This window comes from Puma concolor, chromosome A2 (genome assembly GCF_028749965.1).
Source record: "Puma concolor isolate L17-30 chromosome A2, mPumCon1.1.hap2, whole genome shotgun sequence".
NCBI classification, from domain to species: Eukaryota; Metazoa; Chordata; class Mammalia; order Carnivora; family Felidae; genus Puma; species Puma concolor.
Genome location: NC_141668.1, coordinates 169,766,868 through 169,782,393, shown reverse-complemented (window position 1 = coordinate 169,782,393; position 15,526 = coordinate 169,766,868). Strand labels below are relative to the sequence as shown.

The 15,526-nt window shown below is 58.7% G+C and overlaps 3 protein-coding genes and 1 long non-coding RNA gene across 5 annotated transcripts; 1 reads left to right on the top strand and 3 right to left on the bottom strand.

Annotated features, from left to right (window-relative positions):
- The first annotated feature begins 2,343 nt into the window (after positions 1–2,343).
- On the top strand, positions 2,344–14,984 carry LOC147583886 (uncharacterized). The gene is made up of 2 exons (XR_015248590.1): positions 2,344–3,406; positions 13,935–14,984. It is a non-coding gene; the product is annotated as an uncharacterized LOC147583886 (long non-coding RNA).
- LOC147583889 (small integral membrane protein 24-like) lies at positions 2,837–4,744 on the bottom strand. Its single transcript, XM_086699546.1, has 3 exons — positions 4,545–4,744; positions 4,346–4,457; positions 2,837–3,722 (listed from the first exon to the last, which is right to left on the bottom strand). Exons 1-3 carry the CDS (start codon positions 4,621–4,623, stop codon positions 3,596–3,598), a joined length of 318 nt encoding a protein of 105 aa, XP_086555672.1. The 5' UTR covers positions 4,624–4,744; the 3' UTR covers positions 2,837–3,595.
- On the bottom strand, positions 5,890–9,843 carry LOC147583888 (small integral membrane protein 24-like). Of its 2 annotated transcripts, XM_086699547.1 has the most exons (4): positions 9,366–9,570; positions 8,853–8,964; positions 8,526–8,585; positions 5,890–6,465 (listed from the first exon to the last, which is right to left on the bottom strand). In XM_086699547.1, exons 1-4 carry the CDS (start codon positions 9,430–9,432, stop codon positions 6,321–6,323), a joined length of 384 nt encoding a protein of 127 aa, XP_086555673.1. In that variant the 5' UTR covers positions 9,433–9,570; the 3' UTR covers positions 5,890–6,320. The 2 variants fall into 2 exon arrangements, with proteins under 2 accessions (XP_086555673.1, XP_086555674.1); XM_086699548.1 differs by lacking the exon at positions 8,526–8,585 and having other exon boundaries at positions 9,366–9,843.
- Positions 10,685–11,593, bottom strand: SMIM44 (small integral membrane protein 44). Its single transcript, XM_086699545.1, has 2 exons — positions 11,335–11,593; positions 10,685–11,173 (listed from the first exon to the last, which is right to left on the bottom strand). The coding sequence occupies exons 1-2, from the start codon at positions 11,534–11,536 to the stop codon at positions 10,938–10,940; spliced, it is 438 nt and encodes a 145-aa protein (XP_086555671.1). The 5' UTR covers positions 11,537–11,593; the 3' UTR covers positions 10,685–10,937.
- Positions 14,985–15,526: the final 542 nt, after the last annotated feature.

Genomic DNA, 15,526 nt, shown 5'->3' with positions numbered 1-15,526 from the left:
AGTACCATTTACAGAAAGTGACTCTGGCTGTTATTATTTCGTTTGTTTGTTTCCCTATGCAAAAAAAAAAAAAAAATGAAAGAAAAAATGAAAAAAGGGGGGGTTCCATAAAAGATTCAATAAAAAGCAAAAAAAAAAAAAAAAAGAAAAGAAAAAGAAAAAATGTATAAAAATTAAACAAGCTTAAGCTTCGACTCTTTGTGACTGTCTCGGGTCCTTTCTGTGCTGAGTGTGTTCCGTTCTGTGCCGATGAAGGGCAGACGCCGGGCCAGTGGCCTCAGGAAGCAGGGACCCCAGCACTTCGGAGAATCGGGCAGGTGTTCTGAGGTCTTTAGATCAAGTGTCCCCCAGAGACGCTCCACAGTGTCTGGAGACATCCGTTGACGGGGGTGGGGGGGGCACGGATGCCGTTCAGCCCCCCACATTGCCCGGGACGCCCCCGACAGAGAGTGATCTGGGTCCAGGTCCTTCCTGCACAGTCCCTAGTGGCTCCAGTGGTCTCCCGCTCCCAGGATGGGCCACTTCGCACCCCCCAAGCCTTTGCCCTGCCGTTCTGCTCTCTGCAGCCTCCCCTCCCTACGCAGACCCTTCAGGTCCTCCAACATCCTCTTCCTCCGGGAGGCCTGCCCGGGTTTCCCCCACCGGTCTCGGATTCCCCCAGGGTCTTCAGCCAACAAACTCCGTGGTTATCTAGGGAGCACCTGCTCTGTGCCAGGAATCTCCGCCTCCCCACCCCCCCCCCCCCCACCCCGGCTCCCAGGACAGAAGCTGGCACACAGACGTTGCTCCATAACATGCAGGATGCGTTCCCTCTCTTTTTCCACCTGTCAAAGTCCCATTCATTCAGCAAAGATTTCCGGAGCATCTGCCGAGTACCAAGTACTGGGGACACGGCACGGAACAAAACGCCCAAAATAACCTGCCTTCATAGCCGTCACAGCTCCAAGCTGCAGAGATGCAGGGTAAACAATAAAAATCAGCAAGACATATATCGGAGGAGGTAGGTGCCAAAGAAGTAAAGCAAAGTAAGGGAAGGGAGAGTGGGCCTCACATGAGGAGGTAGCATCTAAACAAAGACCTGAACAGAAGGAGGGAAACAGCCCTCTGAAAATCTGACAGATGAGTGTTTCAGGCAGAGGGCACAGTCTGTGCAAAGGCCCTGGGGTAGGACCCCACCTGGCGTGTTGGAGGAACAGCCAGGAGACCGGTGTGGCTGAGGCAGAGGGAGGGACTGAGGAAGGAGGGGAAGGGACAGGGCAGGTCCTGCATGCAGGGTCTTCTGGACCACCGTCAGGACTTGGGCTTTTCCTCCAGGAAGGTGGGAGCCCTGGAGGGCTGTGGGCAGAGGAGGGTGGGACCTCACTCGGTTCCAACACCCTCTCATCCAGGGGGCCTCCCCCGCCTGCCTGGGCAAAGCCCCCGTTCACCCTCCGAGCTCCCAGCCCCCAGCCCCCAGTCCGTCCCACCCTGGCCCTGGTCACACAGGGCTGGCAGTGCTCGTGTCCGGTTCTTCCCCAACCCCAGTAGCCATGGGGGCTTCTCAAAGGCTGGGGGCAGATAGGAGCGAGGCTGTGGGGGCACAGGAGCATTGCAGGTGTGAGGGGCAGTCACTTCCCTTTCTTGGGGGGGCTGGGGTCTCCGAGGCATTGCCCCTCATCCTACGCCCCCATTCCAAGTCCCCCAGAGACCTCCAAGGGCCCCCCAATTTGGGCAACCAGAGCTCTGTGCTGCACAGTCTCCTTCCATACTCCAACAGACCTACCCCGGAGGGATGATTACATCCCTTTTTACTGATGGGGAAACTGAGGCATAGAGCGAGGACACACAAAGGGACCAGGCACAGTGCCCCTACACTCCACGCAGATGCACGGCCCCACGCCGCCAACCAGATAGGAACAGACGACAGTCGTCGAGGGGGGGGGGGCTGCCGAGGCAGCCCAGACCCCACCTCTTCCCGTCCCCTGCCCCATCTTGGACCGGGCTGGGTCCTTCTGCCCTCGGCAGCAAGGTTCTGGCGCCCCCTCGTGGACGGGACGGGGAGCTGGACCCAGAAGCCAGTCTTGGGCGCAGGCGTGGCAGGCAGCCCCCAGCCACCTGCGCCCTCACCCCCACCCTGCAGCCCAGCCCCTCCCCGCAACGAGAAAGGGGGCCCTAGCAGGAGCTTCTTTTGCGGGATGAAGGTTCAGCCTGTTGTGGGGGCTCAGACAGCGTTGGGGGTCATTTGGGGCAGGGCTCACGCGGGATGGGGGCTCGACCCCCATCAACCAGAGGTGGGGGGGGTCAGTCTGGAGCTCAGCCCAAGGTGGGGGGCTCAGCCGGGATCGGGGGTCACTCAGAGCTGTGGGACTTCACCAGGGGTGTGGGGCTCAACCCAGAGTGGGAGGTCAACCGGGCTTGGGGTCCTCAGACCGGAGGTCAGGGCTCCGCTATTGGGGGGGGGGGATCTCCAGGAAAGCATCTGTGGTTTCGGACGTTGGCCCCTGAGGTGATGCAGTTCTTGGCTCTGGGGGGGGGGGGGAGCTGTCCCAACACTGCAGGCTGTTCGCCGTCCCCTGGGCCCCCAACTAAATGCCATACAAGGGACGCAGGCTTGCGACAGCAACAAAACGCTCCCCGCCCCATTTCCAGACGCCCCTGGAGGAGAAGTCCCGCCCCTGCGGAAGGGGAGGAGCCTACGCGGCCCCGCCCTTCTCGCGACCTCTCCGACCTCCGCTCCGCCCCCACCCGGAACCCCCGGATCGTCCGGACCCCAGAGCCGCAGTCTGGGTGCTCACGCTGTGGCCTTCTAGATCCCCCAAGCCTGTTCGAGGACGGCCGTGCGCCCGGCCCCATCCGCGCCGTTTCAGCATCACAAAAAGCTGGCATTTATTAGACGCCTTTTGGGTTCCGGGTTCTGTGCCCAGGATTTTTGCGGACATCTTTTCACTTCGTCCTCATGACAACTTATAAAGGATCAAGTTATTTTCCTCCCCCCCCCCCCTTTACGGGACAGGACACTGAGGCACAGGGACGTTAAGTTACATGCTTAGGGCCACACAGCAAGGACGGAGCCGCGGAGCCGCCACCAAGAGGGCAGGGCAGGAAGAGGGGGTGATGACGCCGCGTCTCCTCCCAGCCTCGGCACCCGCACGCAGTCCCAGCTTGGGGGGGGGCGGGGGACAGTGACCAGAAACTCGGCACACGGTGGGAGGGGCGCTCGTCTCCCAGGAAACCGCCCTGCGCTCCGCATCGGCTGGAAGTTCTTGCCCAGAAGCAGCAGAAGCGAGATTGCAGGAGGACCGGACCGGGCCTGGGCCCTGCAAACACTGGAGAGCCAACTGCACGGTTTCTGCCCCACGTCCCTCTTGCCAGTGAAAAAGGGGGCTGGGGCAGGATGTGCTGGGGAAGGGGACGCATAAACACCCAGGTAAATGCAAAGAAACCTCCCAGAGGGACTTGGGGTGGGTCCTGAGCGCTCCTCATTCAGGGACCCTTCACCCCGAACCCCACATGGGATAATTCCCCTGGCCCCAGGACCGGGACTTTGCTTGCAGAGTGCAGAGCAGGCATGGGGGCAGCCCTGGAGGCCTGCCTGGAGGAGGCAGGCGAGAAACCTTCATTTGGAGGAGCTCACCACTCCTTCACGGTTTGGAGGCACCTCTCTCTCCTCCAGCTCCAGCCCCTGGTCACCCTCTGCTTCTTTCTCCTCCTTTCTCACACTCCCCACGTCCTCCTCTTTGTCGCTGTGGAAACGAGAAGGGTCCAGAACACCTCACTTAATAAGGACTTCCAGCGCTCCCGGCCTCTTGCGATTCTCCCAGAACCTCCCAAACCCCCACGCTTTGTTGCTCCCCTCGTACACAAGGGGTGCTGAGGCTCGGACAGGTTAGGACCCTTGCCGGAGCCCCCCCCCCGCCCCCCTCCCCCGTGAGCTACAGGAGCCCCAACCGTCCTGAGTCTCAGAACTGCAGGTGCCCCAACAGGCAGAGAGCCACGGAGACGGGTGGGTGGATGGGTGGCTAGGTGAGCGAGTGGCTGGGTGACAGAACAATTAGAAGGCCACGTGGGTGGGCGGGGGGGACAGGTGGACGGTCGCACGGGTGGATGGAGGCAGCAGCGATGGGGGCTGGATACACCCGTCTCGGGGAAGCCTCCTCGTTTTCAGGTGAGTAGTCAGGAGGGAAGTCCGTGAGGTTATGGGAGGCCCCATTGGTTCTGAGTCCAAGAACCACCCCCCCCCCCCCCCGGCCCTGCCCTGCCTGCCTCCTCCGAGGCTCTGGGAGGAGAGGGGAGAGACTCCCCGGGGGGGGGGGGGGGCCAGTGGTTCGGCAGGGGAGGGGGGGGCTCAGGCTCAAAGGGCGCCCACCTGTCGCGGGCCTCTCTGCACCAGACGGCGTAGACCACGGTGAAGACGAAGGTGAGGAAGAGGGCGGCCAGCGCGGCCCCCAGCCCCACCAGCCACGGCTTCCTCTGGGCCACTGCGGGCGGGGCGCGGGGCAGGGTCAGAGGCTGGGCCACCGGGTCGGGATTCCCTTCCCACCTCCTCTCCCTCCCAGAGGCCTTACAGGGCTGTGCCTGAACCAGGCACGGGACCAGAGCTTCCAGAAGGGAGACCCGGCCAGTGGTCATCCAGAACCTGTCCATCCTTGTGGGTCTGTCCTCGCCTCTCTCCAGTAGGTTCTGGGGTGCCACCCCCCCCCCCGAGAGGAGGAAGTGGCCTGCCCAGGATACCCCGGGGCAAGGTGTGGCCGGTGTGGCAGGAAGTGGGGGTGGGGCCCCCTTCTCTGGATTCGGGGCCTGCCGGGGAAGGGGCCTCAGGGTCCCAGGCATCCCAGCACCCTGTCTCCCTGAGGACCGCCCCCCCCACCGGACCCCCTCACTCCCCACATCCAGAGCCGAGGTGGGGGTGGGGGGAGAGGCTGAGGAGAGGTGGGGAACTCCTTCCCCAAACACCTACTGTGTGCCAGCACCTGCAAGGGTTCTTAACCCCCGGCACCTCCTTTGCGCCTTATGTCTTGTCCCCAGGTTGCAGAATTGCGTCTGGCATTCCAGAGGGACACGGTTGTCCCAGCTAGGAAGCACAGCCTGGAACATGCACCCCGCACCCCAACCCTCCCCGTCCTAGGACATTCATCTCCGAGTGTGACCTTAGCTAGAGCCTACAAACTCCCTCATCCTTTGGGTGGCCTGGACTTCCATCCCCGCTCTGCCAACAGCAGCCAGCGACACCTGGCCGGCGACATCTGTCGTTCTGCGCTTTGGTATTTTCAGCTGGAAAATGGGACAGATCGCGTACTGCTGACCGAGGATGAAGTTGCTAGGGGTTCGCTGGGAGCATCTCTCAGGGCGTTTATTACCTTTATTTTCTTTATGGCTTTTCCACCCCCTGCTGGACGGTCCTGGAAGTGTTCTTGCACAGTGGCTCCCTGCCTTCTGGGTCGCATCCCACCAACCCCAGCTACGGGCCCCAAAACCGATCCAGGATGCCGGCCTTTATCAAGGTCCCCATTGAGAAATAGTTAACATCCAGGACAAGGCCCAGGGCCCGGAGAGGCGGAGGTGAAAGAGGAAGCTGGAAACTGGGAGGAGGAAGCACTGTCCCTTCCCAAGACAGCAGGGAACCCTGCGGCACCTGCAGCCTCCCAGACCCAGTTCCCCAGGATGGAGCCACGTGACCCCGGGGGGTGGAGGAGCGGCGATTTCCCAGGATACGGCTCTCTGGGGACTCAAAGTCCAGGGCTCAGGGCAGCAAACTCGAGATTGCACGGAGATTGTGCCGGGTGCCGGGGCATCTGGGCACGGGGCAACTTGCTGTTCCGTACCCGCACAGGCATTGGCCCCGACCCCCAAAGCTGCCTCCCCCAGGGGGAAACTGAGTCCCACGAGACAACAGGGGCCCTTCTGGAGGGCTCTTATCAATTCTTTAATGCAGGTTCCCAGAAGGCAGCCCCGGCCCCGTGCTGGTCCCGGGGCGGAGAGGGACGGGGGAGGTTCTGGACAACAGATATCAGGGAGAGGGAAAAGAAATCAGGCAGTGGGTAGAAGTAGGCGGGGCCAGGAGATGGCAGAGGGCTTGGGGGTTTCTCCATAACCAAGAATGTGCTCCAAGTCCAGGAATCACTAGGCAGACACATCAGGAAGGAGGGCGGATAAAGCCCACGCGTGTAGCGCACGGAGAGCCCTCCCTGAGGGGCAGGGCGAGTTCCACCGGTCTTCTTTCTGGGAGCGGTGTTCTCAACTCCACGTGGAATGTCGGGGTGGCTTCACATCCGGGTCATTGCTTGTATGGTGTGGAAGGGGTACCTCTGGGGGGCTGCCTGGAAGAAGTGTGTGGTGAGTCTTCACATGGCTGTGTTCTTGACTGTCTCATCATCTCCGGGCTCCTCCTCCTCCAGCTCCAGCCCCAAGTTTCTCTCTCCTTCCTTCTCAGCCTTCTTCTCCTTCTCCTCCTGTATCTCGTCTTTCTTCTTCCTCTTGTCTCTTTCACTGTATGAATACAAAGGCCCCAGACCACGATAAGAAACAGAGTCGCTCGTATTTAATGGACACTTTCCTGTGCCAGGCCTTGTGACCAGTGTTTTAGAAAAAGTATCTTTGTTGAGTCCTCGAAACAGTCCTTGTGAGGAAGGCTTATCTCTTTTTCGCAAAGGCAGAAACTAAGGCTCAACCAACCATCCCATGGGTGGGCAGGTGGATGGCTGTGAGAATGGATGGATGGATGGATGGATGGACGGATGGATGGATGGATGGACGGATGGATGGAAGAATGGATGGATGGATGGATAGGTAGATAAGTAGAGAAGTGAATGGAAGCTTGCATGGAGGGAGGAATAGGTAGACGGAGTGATAGGTGTAGATTGATTAGAGGAAGGAAGGAATAATGTCAATGGATGAATGGATAGGAGTGTAGATAGGTGGGTGGGGGGATAGATCACTGGGATAATGGGGGGGGGAAATGGGCAGGTGGATGGATGGGTGAGTGAGTAGGTAGATGGGTGGGTAGGGAATGGATGGATAGATGGATGGATGGATGGATGGACGCACAGACGGATGGATGGAAGAATGGATGGATGGATGGATGAATGGATGGATGGATGGATGGATGGACGGACAGACGGATGGATGGAAGAATGGATGGATGGATGGATGGACGGACAGACGGATGGATGGATGGACAGACGGATGGATGGATGGATGGATGGACAGATAGATGGATGGAAGAATGGGTAGACGGATGGATGGATGGAAGAATTGATGGATGGATGGATGGACGTACGGATGGATGGATGGATGGATGGATGATGGACAGAAGAATGGATGGACAGATGGATGGATGGAAAATGGACAGACGGATGGATGGACAGACGGATGGATGGATGGATGGATGGGTGGATGGATGATGGACAGAAGAATGGATGGACGGATGGAGGAATGAACAAGGCAGGGAGAAAACTGCCAACATAGGAACCCTGGTGGATTCTACAACCTCCAGCACATCTGGGGAGTGCGAATCACATTTCGCTGGAACTGCACTGGGTCTTAGACAAAGCAAGCCATCAGACCTGCACCTGTCCTTCTGTACATTTTGGTCTCAACTGAGAATCTTCCAGTCAGACTGGCCTCCTCCCCTCTCCTGCCCTCCTACTCCTATCCCCCAACTTTTGCCCAAGTTGAGATGTTGTACCGGAAGGTCCCCCGCCCTGCCACATCCCTGAGCCTTCCCATCAGAATCGTGCCTGGAAGCAGTCAGGACCATAGGAGGCACTGAGTCCAGGAGAGTCACCCACAACAAACCACACGCTTGTGCACAGACACCTACACAATCCCACACCACCGTCTTATTCAACACATATTTGCCAAGTGCCAACTGGGTGCCGGGCCCTGTGCTGAGCACTGGGCACACAGCCGGGACTGAAGCTAAGTTCTTTTTTTTTTTTTTTTTTTTTTTTAATTTTTTTTCAACGTTTATTTTTGGGACAGAGAGAGACAGAGCATGAACGGGGGAGGGGCAGAGAGAGAGGGAGACACAGAATCGGAAACAGGCTCCAGGCTCTGAGCCATCAGCCCAGAGCCCGACGCGGGGCTCGAACTCACGGACCGCAAGATCGTGACCTGGCTGAAGTCGGACGCTTAACCGACTGCGCCACCCAGGCGCCCCGAAGCTAAGTTCTATTCATCAATTGGAAGCTACCGTGTAGTGTCGAGAAGGCAGTAAATGACTAAGAGAATTTCAGCTGGTGTTAAATGCAAAGAAAAACACACAGCTTGGGGACACAGAGCGTCGGGAGAGTGGGTAGTCAGGGTGGGCTTCTGTGAGGAAGAAAGATCTGGGCAGGGACTGAAGGAGGAGCCAGCCGGAAGATACACGGCAAAAGGTGTTCCAATCGGCGAGAACAGTAGGTGCAAAGGCCCTGGGGCGGGAATGTGCTTGAAGTGTTCAAGAGCGGGAGATCATCTGTGCCCACCCGTGCCTCCCCACCCCCGGAGAGGGCGCACACAGACCCCCTGACCCCGCACACAGCCACCCACGTTCACACAGGCGGTACCTCAGGTCCACATCCTGGTTGGTCTCTATTCTGAACCTGGGCTCCCCCTCATCCTCAGCCCTGTAGGAGAGATAGAAATGGGGCGGGGGGAGGTGAGGGGGGGTGAAGGGCAGGAGGTAGGGAGACCCTCGGCCCCTCTGCCGTGAGCTGGGGCTCACGAACCACAGAAAGGAAGGCAGGTGTCCTGGATTGTGAGGTGGGGGTCTGAGCAGCGACAGGGAAATGGGGAGACAGAAGAAGGGACCAGAGAGAGTCAGAGAGGGGGAGGGGCGCCCAGCACTTTGGGACGGGGACGGGGGACAAGGGAGCGGGGAGAGGGGCTCCCACCTCACTTTGGAGCACCAGATGCGGTTGGCCAGCATGAGGAGGAAGACGATAAACAGGAATCCCACGACGGCTGCCAGGCCCACCAGCCAGGGCTTCAGGTGACGCTGCGCGGCTGTCCGAAGGTGGGGCGGGTGGGACTCAGAGATGGGGAGGCCGGGTGCCTGGCCCCCGACAGGGGAGAGGGGAGCGGTGCTGGGGGTGCTCAAGCAGATGGGGTCTTGGAAAGGGGCTGGGTTTCAGAGACCGGATCTAGAGACCAGGAGGGGGCTAGGGGCTGTGACAGGCAGGATTGGCCTCAGGGACGGGGAGGGAGGCCCAGAGGGAGTGGAGGGGCTGGGGGGGGGGGCGCTCCAAGAGGGGCCGGGCCCCATTCCTCATCTCCCTGCCCCCTCCTCTCAGAGGCCCCAGGTCCTCATCATGAAAAATGGGGAGAAGGTGAGCCTTTGGATGAGCCCATCCCACAACCGCTCCCCACCACTCCCCCGCCACCCCGGGTCCAGGGCACAGCCCTACCCTCCTGAGCCTCGGCAGGTGACAGGAGCAGGGCGCCGAGCAGGAAAAGGGTCTCCAGGGTCCCCATGGCCGCGGAGGAGCCAGCAGCAAGGCACAGTCAAGGTCAGGCCCGGTCTAGGCCCTGCCCAGCCCTGGATACAGCGGCAGGCGGGCCCAGGGGTGGGGCAGGCCCAGACCCGGAGGGGGCCCTCCCTCCTCCCCTCCCCACCGGGAGGTCAGACTCTGGACCTGAAATAACAATTAACGCGGGGAGTCCAGCCCCCTCCACCCTGGGCCCTGCCCCGGGACCCAGCCTCCAGGCTCCCAGGCTCCCTGCGGCAGGGGCCCGGCTGCGATGGGCCTCCACGCGTCGCTATGTCTCCGTCTCCGAACTCCCCACAAAATGTTGTGCCCCCATGTCGTAGAGAAGCTCGAGGAGGCCAGGAGCACAGAGGTCACGCGGAAATTTTGCGAGCTGGGATCTGAACCCCGGTCACCCGGAGCCGCGTGCCCACCGGGCATCTCCAAACCCACCCACGCCCTTATGGCTGGAGAGTGGGTCAACCAGGCTGCCGATGACTCAGGGTCCAGGCTCTCCTGCCCGGCAACCTTGGTCCCCGGGGCTGATTAGATAGGGGACCCTGCCCAAGCGAGGGAGTGCTGCAGCCCCGCTGTCATGGGACAGCCACGGCCCGGGCACGTGGCAGGAGGCCCAGAGTGGGGGTCTCTGCAGGGCCCTGGCGGGGGGGGGGGGGTCCGGGGGGCACTGGGGGATAACAGCGTCATTGCACATGGCCTTATGGAGGGCCTACGCATCCCTGGGGCCTCCTCCCTCCCTGCGGTCTGACTATAGACTACAGGCCACCCAGCAGAGCGGTGGAGTTCAAAGCGAGCCCACCCCGACCACCCAGGCGGTACGTATGAAGCCCCTACTGTGTGCCCTATTCTGTGCAAAGCTCAGATGGGAGGGAGGAAGCCTCAGGCACTGTCCTCCGGGAATTCTCGGGTTAGCTGGGAAGTCAGGACCCCCCCCCCCCCGACCCGGGGACCGGCAGATCGAGCGGGGCCCAGCAGCAGAGCCTGGGAAGGAGGCCGGGGTGGGGACCGAGCAGATCCGGAAGACCGGGGGCAGAACCCCGCCTTGGGGCTTCTGCTTCCGAAGGCAGGTCACAGAACCGGCCTCCGGCCACAAAAAAGATCTCTCTGCTGCAAGCAAGTCCTTTCTGGGCTTCGTGCCTCCATTGTCCCATCTGTTAAATGGGGGCAAGTGAGTCCTGCCCGCGAGGATCACAGGGAAAAGGCTCACCGAGCACAACAGCAGGCACAGGCTAAGCACTAGGTCACGGTTAGCCACCATTATCACTCTTTTAAAAACATCTTCTTGGTGGAGGCCGGGCGGGATTAGGCTCTGGGGCCAAGGGGGAAACAGGCGGGAAGTGCCAACCACTGGGAGACCTGCCTGCCGAGAACGAGAACATTCTGTGCCAAGACAGGGCAGATCAGCGGAACAAGGGGTCCTGAGCGCCCAAGTCCAGGCTACACAACTGCCAGAGGGGTTCAAACCCGGGGCCAGGCCAGAGGGCAGGGCCCAGCTCAGTTCAGCCTCCAGAAGGAGCTTCGGCCAGGGGGGTCCTTGAAGGCAATCGAAGGGCGGCGGGGAGGGGCGGAGGTTTCTGCGGGGGCTGCGTCGGTGCCCCCGCCAGGGTCCTCGTCGCCCCGCCAGGCCAGGGCCAGCTGCAGATCGAGCTCCTCCAGATCCTCCCCCTCCAGGCTCGGGCGCAGCTCCTGGGGGGCGTCCTCCTGGTCTGGCTTCGGGCCAAAGGCCCAGTCTGCGGTAGGACGCTGGTGAGGAGCCCCCCGGGACCCCGTCCGCCCTGCGCCCCCTGCTTGGCTACAAGAGGCCCTTGTCCCCGCCTCTGTCCCTGCCCCCCCCCGCCCCGGGGTGGCCCAGCACTGCCCCCAGCCAGGCCCTCGGTGGGTAGCGGCTCACCGGCCAGGTCGTGGGCGAGGTCCTTGATGAGATGCCCCACAATGGCGTAGGCCACGGCCACCACCAGGAATGCCGCGAGCAGCAGGTACAGCACATACCTGGGCAGGCGGATGGCATCCAGGGGCGGCGGGCGGTACTCCTCGTAGAGCGGCGGGGCCGGGCTCCAGCCCTCCATCCCCTCCTCGACCGCCAGCCCCGGCATGGTGGCCGCCCGCAGCAGGAGAGGCCTGGAGGTGACCCGCGTGGCGGAAATATTAAGGGGCTTTGGGTAAGAGGATTGGGGCTCCTTCGAGGCCACCATCTGTCTGGATTAATCACAGCGCAAATCGCTTCCGCCCGCTTCGCTCCCCCCTCCTCCCTCGTTCAGCTCCCGCCAACCTGGCTGGTGCTCTGAATGTCTCTCCCGACCTCAGGGCCTTTGCTCCAGCTGTCCTGGGAAATTCCCTGGCCTCATGGAGCTGACATTCAAGACGAGGGGACAGACGTTGAGAAAAACAGGGCCTTAGAGTAAACAATGTATTGGGTTAGAACGTGCAGGGCTGTGTTGGGATGGGGGGGTGAGTCTATGGGGCTGGGACTACTAAGGGGGGTGAAAGCTTAAAATATGGTAGCTAAGGCCATATGGAGGTGCATGTGAGCAGAAACCCGGAGGAGGAAGAGAACCAGGGATGGGAGTGCCAGAGGGAACAGCAGTCCGGGCAGAGGGCATAGCACGTGCAAAGGCCCTGGGGCAGGACCTGCCTGGGATACTGGAGAAAAGCGAGGAGGCCCATTTGACTGGAGCAGACTGAGTGAGGGGGAGAGAGGGAGAAGGGGAGGAGGAGGAGGGGTCTGGGGCAGACCATGGAGGGCCTTGGGGGCGGTGGGGAGAATCTGGGCTTTTACCCTGAGGGAGGTGGGAGTCCTGGAGGGCTGTGGGCAGAGGAGGGCGGGACCTGACTCAGGTGTTCAGAGGCGCCCTCTCGTGGCTGCTGCGGGGAGGACGGACCGCGAGGGGAGAGGACAGGCTAGAAGGGACTGCTGGGGTCCAGCTAAGTGACGATGGGGGCTGGGTGCCCCTGGAGGCAGAGGAGAGGCTGTCCTTCAGGACTTTTTTCCAACTTTTCTTCTTGCCATTACAAATAATGTTGCAAGAGGCGCTTCTTTTCCACCTTTCAAAGTGAAAACACTTTTCGTATGTTTAACTTTCAAATGTTTATTATTTTTTAAATCTTTTTTTTTTTTCAACGTTTATTTATTTTTGGGACAGAGAGACACAGAGCATGAACGGGGGAGGGGCAGAGAGAGAGGGAGGCACAGAATCGGAAACAGGCTCCAGGCTCCGAGCCATCAGCCCAGAGCCCGACGCGGGGCTCGAACTCACGGACCGCGAGATCGTGACCTGGCTGAAGTCGGACGCTTAACCGACTGCGCCACCCAGGCGCCCCTGTTTATTATTTTTTAAAGTTTATTTACTTATCGTAAGAGAGAGAGAGAGAGGAAGCGCGTATGAGTAGGGACAGAGAGAGAGAGAGGAAGCGAGAGAATCCCCAGCAGGCTCCGCACCATCAGCACGGAGCCTGATGCGGGGCTCAAACTCATGGACTGTGAGATCGTGACATGAGCCGAAGTCGGACGCTAAACCGGCTGAGCCCCCCGGGCGCCCCTGACTTTGAAATTTTTCATTTTGTTAATGTTTTTATTTATTTTTGAGACAGAGAGAGACAGAGCATGAGCGGAGGAGGGGGAGAGAGAGAGGGAGACACAGAGTCCAGGCTCGGAGCTGTCAGCACAGAGCCCGACGCGGGGCTCGAGCTCACGGACCGCGAGATCATGACCTGAGCTGAAGTCGGATGCTTAACCCACTGAGTTCCCCCAGGCGCCCCTGACTTTGAAATTTTTAAATGCTGGGAATAGTAGTCCGCCTTTTCCCTGCCATCCATTGTTCCGGTGATTTGTTATGAAAACTTGCAAATGGATAGAAAAGTTTAGGTTGGGGGTGTCTGGGTGGCTCAGTGCGTTAAGTGGCCAACTCTTGATTTTGGCTCAGGTCATGATCTCACGGTTTGGGAGACTGAGCCTCAAGTCAGGCTCTGCCCTGGCAGCACATCTCTCTCTGTCTCTCTACCCCTCCCCCACTTGTGCTATTTCTCAAAAATAAATAAATAAATAAATAAATAAACACCTTTTTCAAAAAAAGAAAAGTTTAAAGAATTGTACAGCTGTCATATGCCCACCATCCACTTTCCCCAGTTAACATACGGCTATATCTGCTCTATTATATAGCTAACCACACGCACACGCACGCACACAAGCACACACACACAATTATGCATATCAAAATAAATTGCACACCTCACATCCATCAGAACAGCTACTATCAAAAAGTACAGGGGCACCTGGGTGGCTCAGTCGGTTACGCATCTGACTTTGGCTCAGGTCATGATCTCACAGTTCATGGGTTCGAGCCCCGGGTCGGGCTCTGTGCTGACAGCTTGGAGCCTGGAGCCTGCTTCGGATTCTGGGTCTCTCTCTCTCTCTCTCTCTGCCCCTCCCCTGCTTGCGCTCTGTGTGTGTCTCTCTCTGTCTCTCAAAAGATGAATAAACCTTTTTTTTTAAAGGCACAGATGTGGCAAAATTGGAACCCTTGGGCCAGGATGGCCAGGATGTAGAATGGTGCGGCCACCGTGGAAAACAGTTCAGCAGTGCCTCAAAAAGTTAAACGTAGTCTTCCCATGGGATCCAGAAATCCCGCTCATAGGTATCTGCCCCAAAGATTTGAAAGTAGGGAAGCAAACAGATTCTTGCACGCTGATGTTCACAGCAGTCTTATTCACAATGGCCAAAAGGTGGAAACAGTCCAAATGTCCATCAACAGATGAAGAGATAAACAAACTGTGGTCCATCCACACCATATGCAACAGTATTCAGCCCTAAGAAGGAAGGATATCCTGGCACCTGCCGCAACCTGGATGGACCTTGAGGACACTGTGCTCAGTGAAATAAGCCCGACACAAAAGGACACATCCCGCATGATCCCATTCGCTGGAGGTCCCTAGGCGAATAACATCCGAAGAGACAAAAAATACAATCGAGGTTGCCAGGGCCTGAGGCTCCGGGGAATAATTCTCCTGTGAACACGGGTATACAATTACCTGTTTGAGTGTATATCTTAGATATACATCTAAGAGCAGAGTTGCTGGGCCGTATGGTATGTTTAACTTTTTGAGGAATACTATCCTGTTTGGACATAACTGCTTAAAAGCTTGCTTTGTCTTGTGTGGACAGCATCCTGCTGACAGCCAGTGGTAGTCTGGACTCTCACGGGGGCAGTAAGATGAGGAAAAAGTGACGGGATTCCGACCCTATTTCAGACCCTGGATGGATAGGTTGGGAAGGTAAGAATGGCATCCAGGTACTGGTGAGAAACCTTGCACTTATCCTGGAGAGCGCTCTTGCTCCGAAACTCCATATCCAATCCTTCCTCGAATCCTGTTTGCCCTACCTCCAAAATTAATTCAGGGGAGCCTGGTTGGCTCAGCGAGTGTCGTGCACCACTCTTGATCTCGGGGGGTGTGAGTTCAAGCCCCACGTGTGGGTGTAGAAATTACTTAAAATCTCTAAAAAAAAAAAAAAAAATCATAATAAAAATAAACAAAATTAATCCAGAATCTGAGTACTTCTGGTCTCTTTGCTTCCACCCTCCTAATAACGATTTTCTGCCTACCAGTCCAAAAAAGCCTGTTCAGAATGTCCCTGATTAGAACACTTCTGTGGCTTCTCATTTGTCAGAGTGAAGCCAAGTCCTTTTTCTGTCTGGGCGGCTCTATCCCCAAACATCCCCACGGCTCCTTCCCGCACTCATATAAGTCATCACCTCGGTCTGTGGCCACGCCCCCTAAGACTTCACACCCCACACATACACCTTGCTTGAATGCTTTGTTCCCCTTAACACGCGTCACGATCTAACATGTATTTTATTTATTTACTGTCTGTCTCCCTCAGACAACCAGGCTGGGAGGTTTACGAGGTTATGGATTGCAGGCTGTCTTGTCCTCCGCCTCCATGAGCTATTTGTTACGCGAGCGCTGAACAACTTGACCGCGTGGGGGAAAGGACGCGAACCCTCCCCTCGCGAGCTCGCATCCAGCCCCCTGAAGCCACTGGCCACGCCCCCAGGACTTGGCCACGCCCCAGGAGCGCCGCGCACGTT

Bases quoted from the DNA above. Each gene is read 5' to 3' on its own strand.
- LOC147583888 (XM_086699547.1), bottom strand. From the start codon at position 9,432: ATGGGGACCCTGGAGACCCTTTTCCTGCTCGGCGCCCTGCTCCTGTCA. The intron at 8,965-9,365 runs GTAGGGCTGTGC...ACCTTCGGACAG, and splicing joins ACCTGCCGAGGCTCAGGAGG to CCGCGCAGCGTCACCTGAAG. The intron at 8,586-8,852 runs GTGGGAGCCCCT...TCTCTCCTACAG, and splicing joins ATCTGGTGCTCCAAAGTGAG to GGCTGAGGATGAGGGGGAGC.
- LOC147583889 (XM_086699546.1), bottom strand. From the start codon at position 4,623: ATGGACAGGTTCTGGATGACCACTGGCCGGGTCTCCCTTCTGGAAGCT. The intron at 4,458-4,544 runs GTAAGGCCTCTG...CCCCGCCCGCAG, and splicing joins CCTGGTTCAGGCACAGCCCT to TGGCCCAGAGGAAGCCGTGG. The intron at 3,723-4,345 runs GTGGGCGCCCTT...TCGTTTCCACAG, and splicing joins TGCAGAGAGGCCCGCGACAG to CGACAAAGAGGAGGACGTGG.
- SMIM44 (XM_086699545.1), bottom strand. From the start codon at position 11,536: ATGCCGGGGCTGGCGGTCGAGGAGGGGATGGAGGGCTGGAGCCCGGCC. The intron at 11,174-11,334 runs GTGAGCCGCTAC...GTCCTACCGCAG, and splicing joins CCTCGCCCACGACCTGGCCG to ACTGGGCCTTTGGCCCGAAG.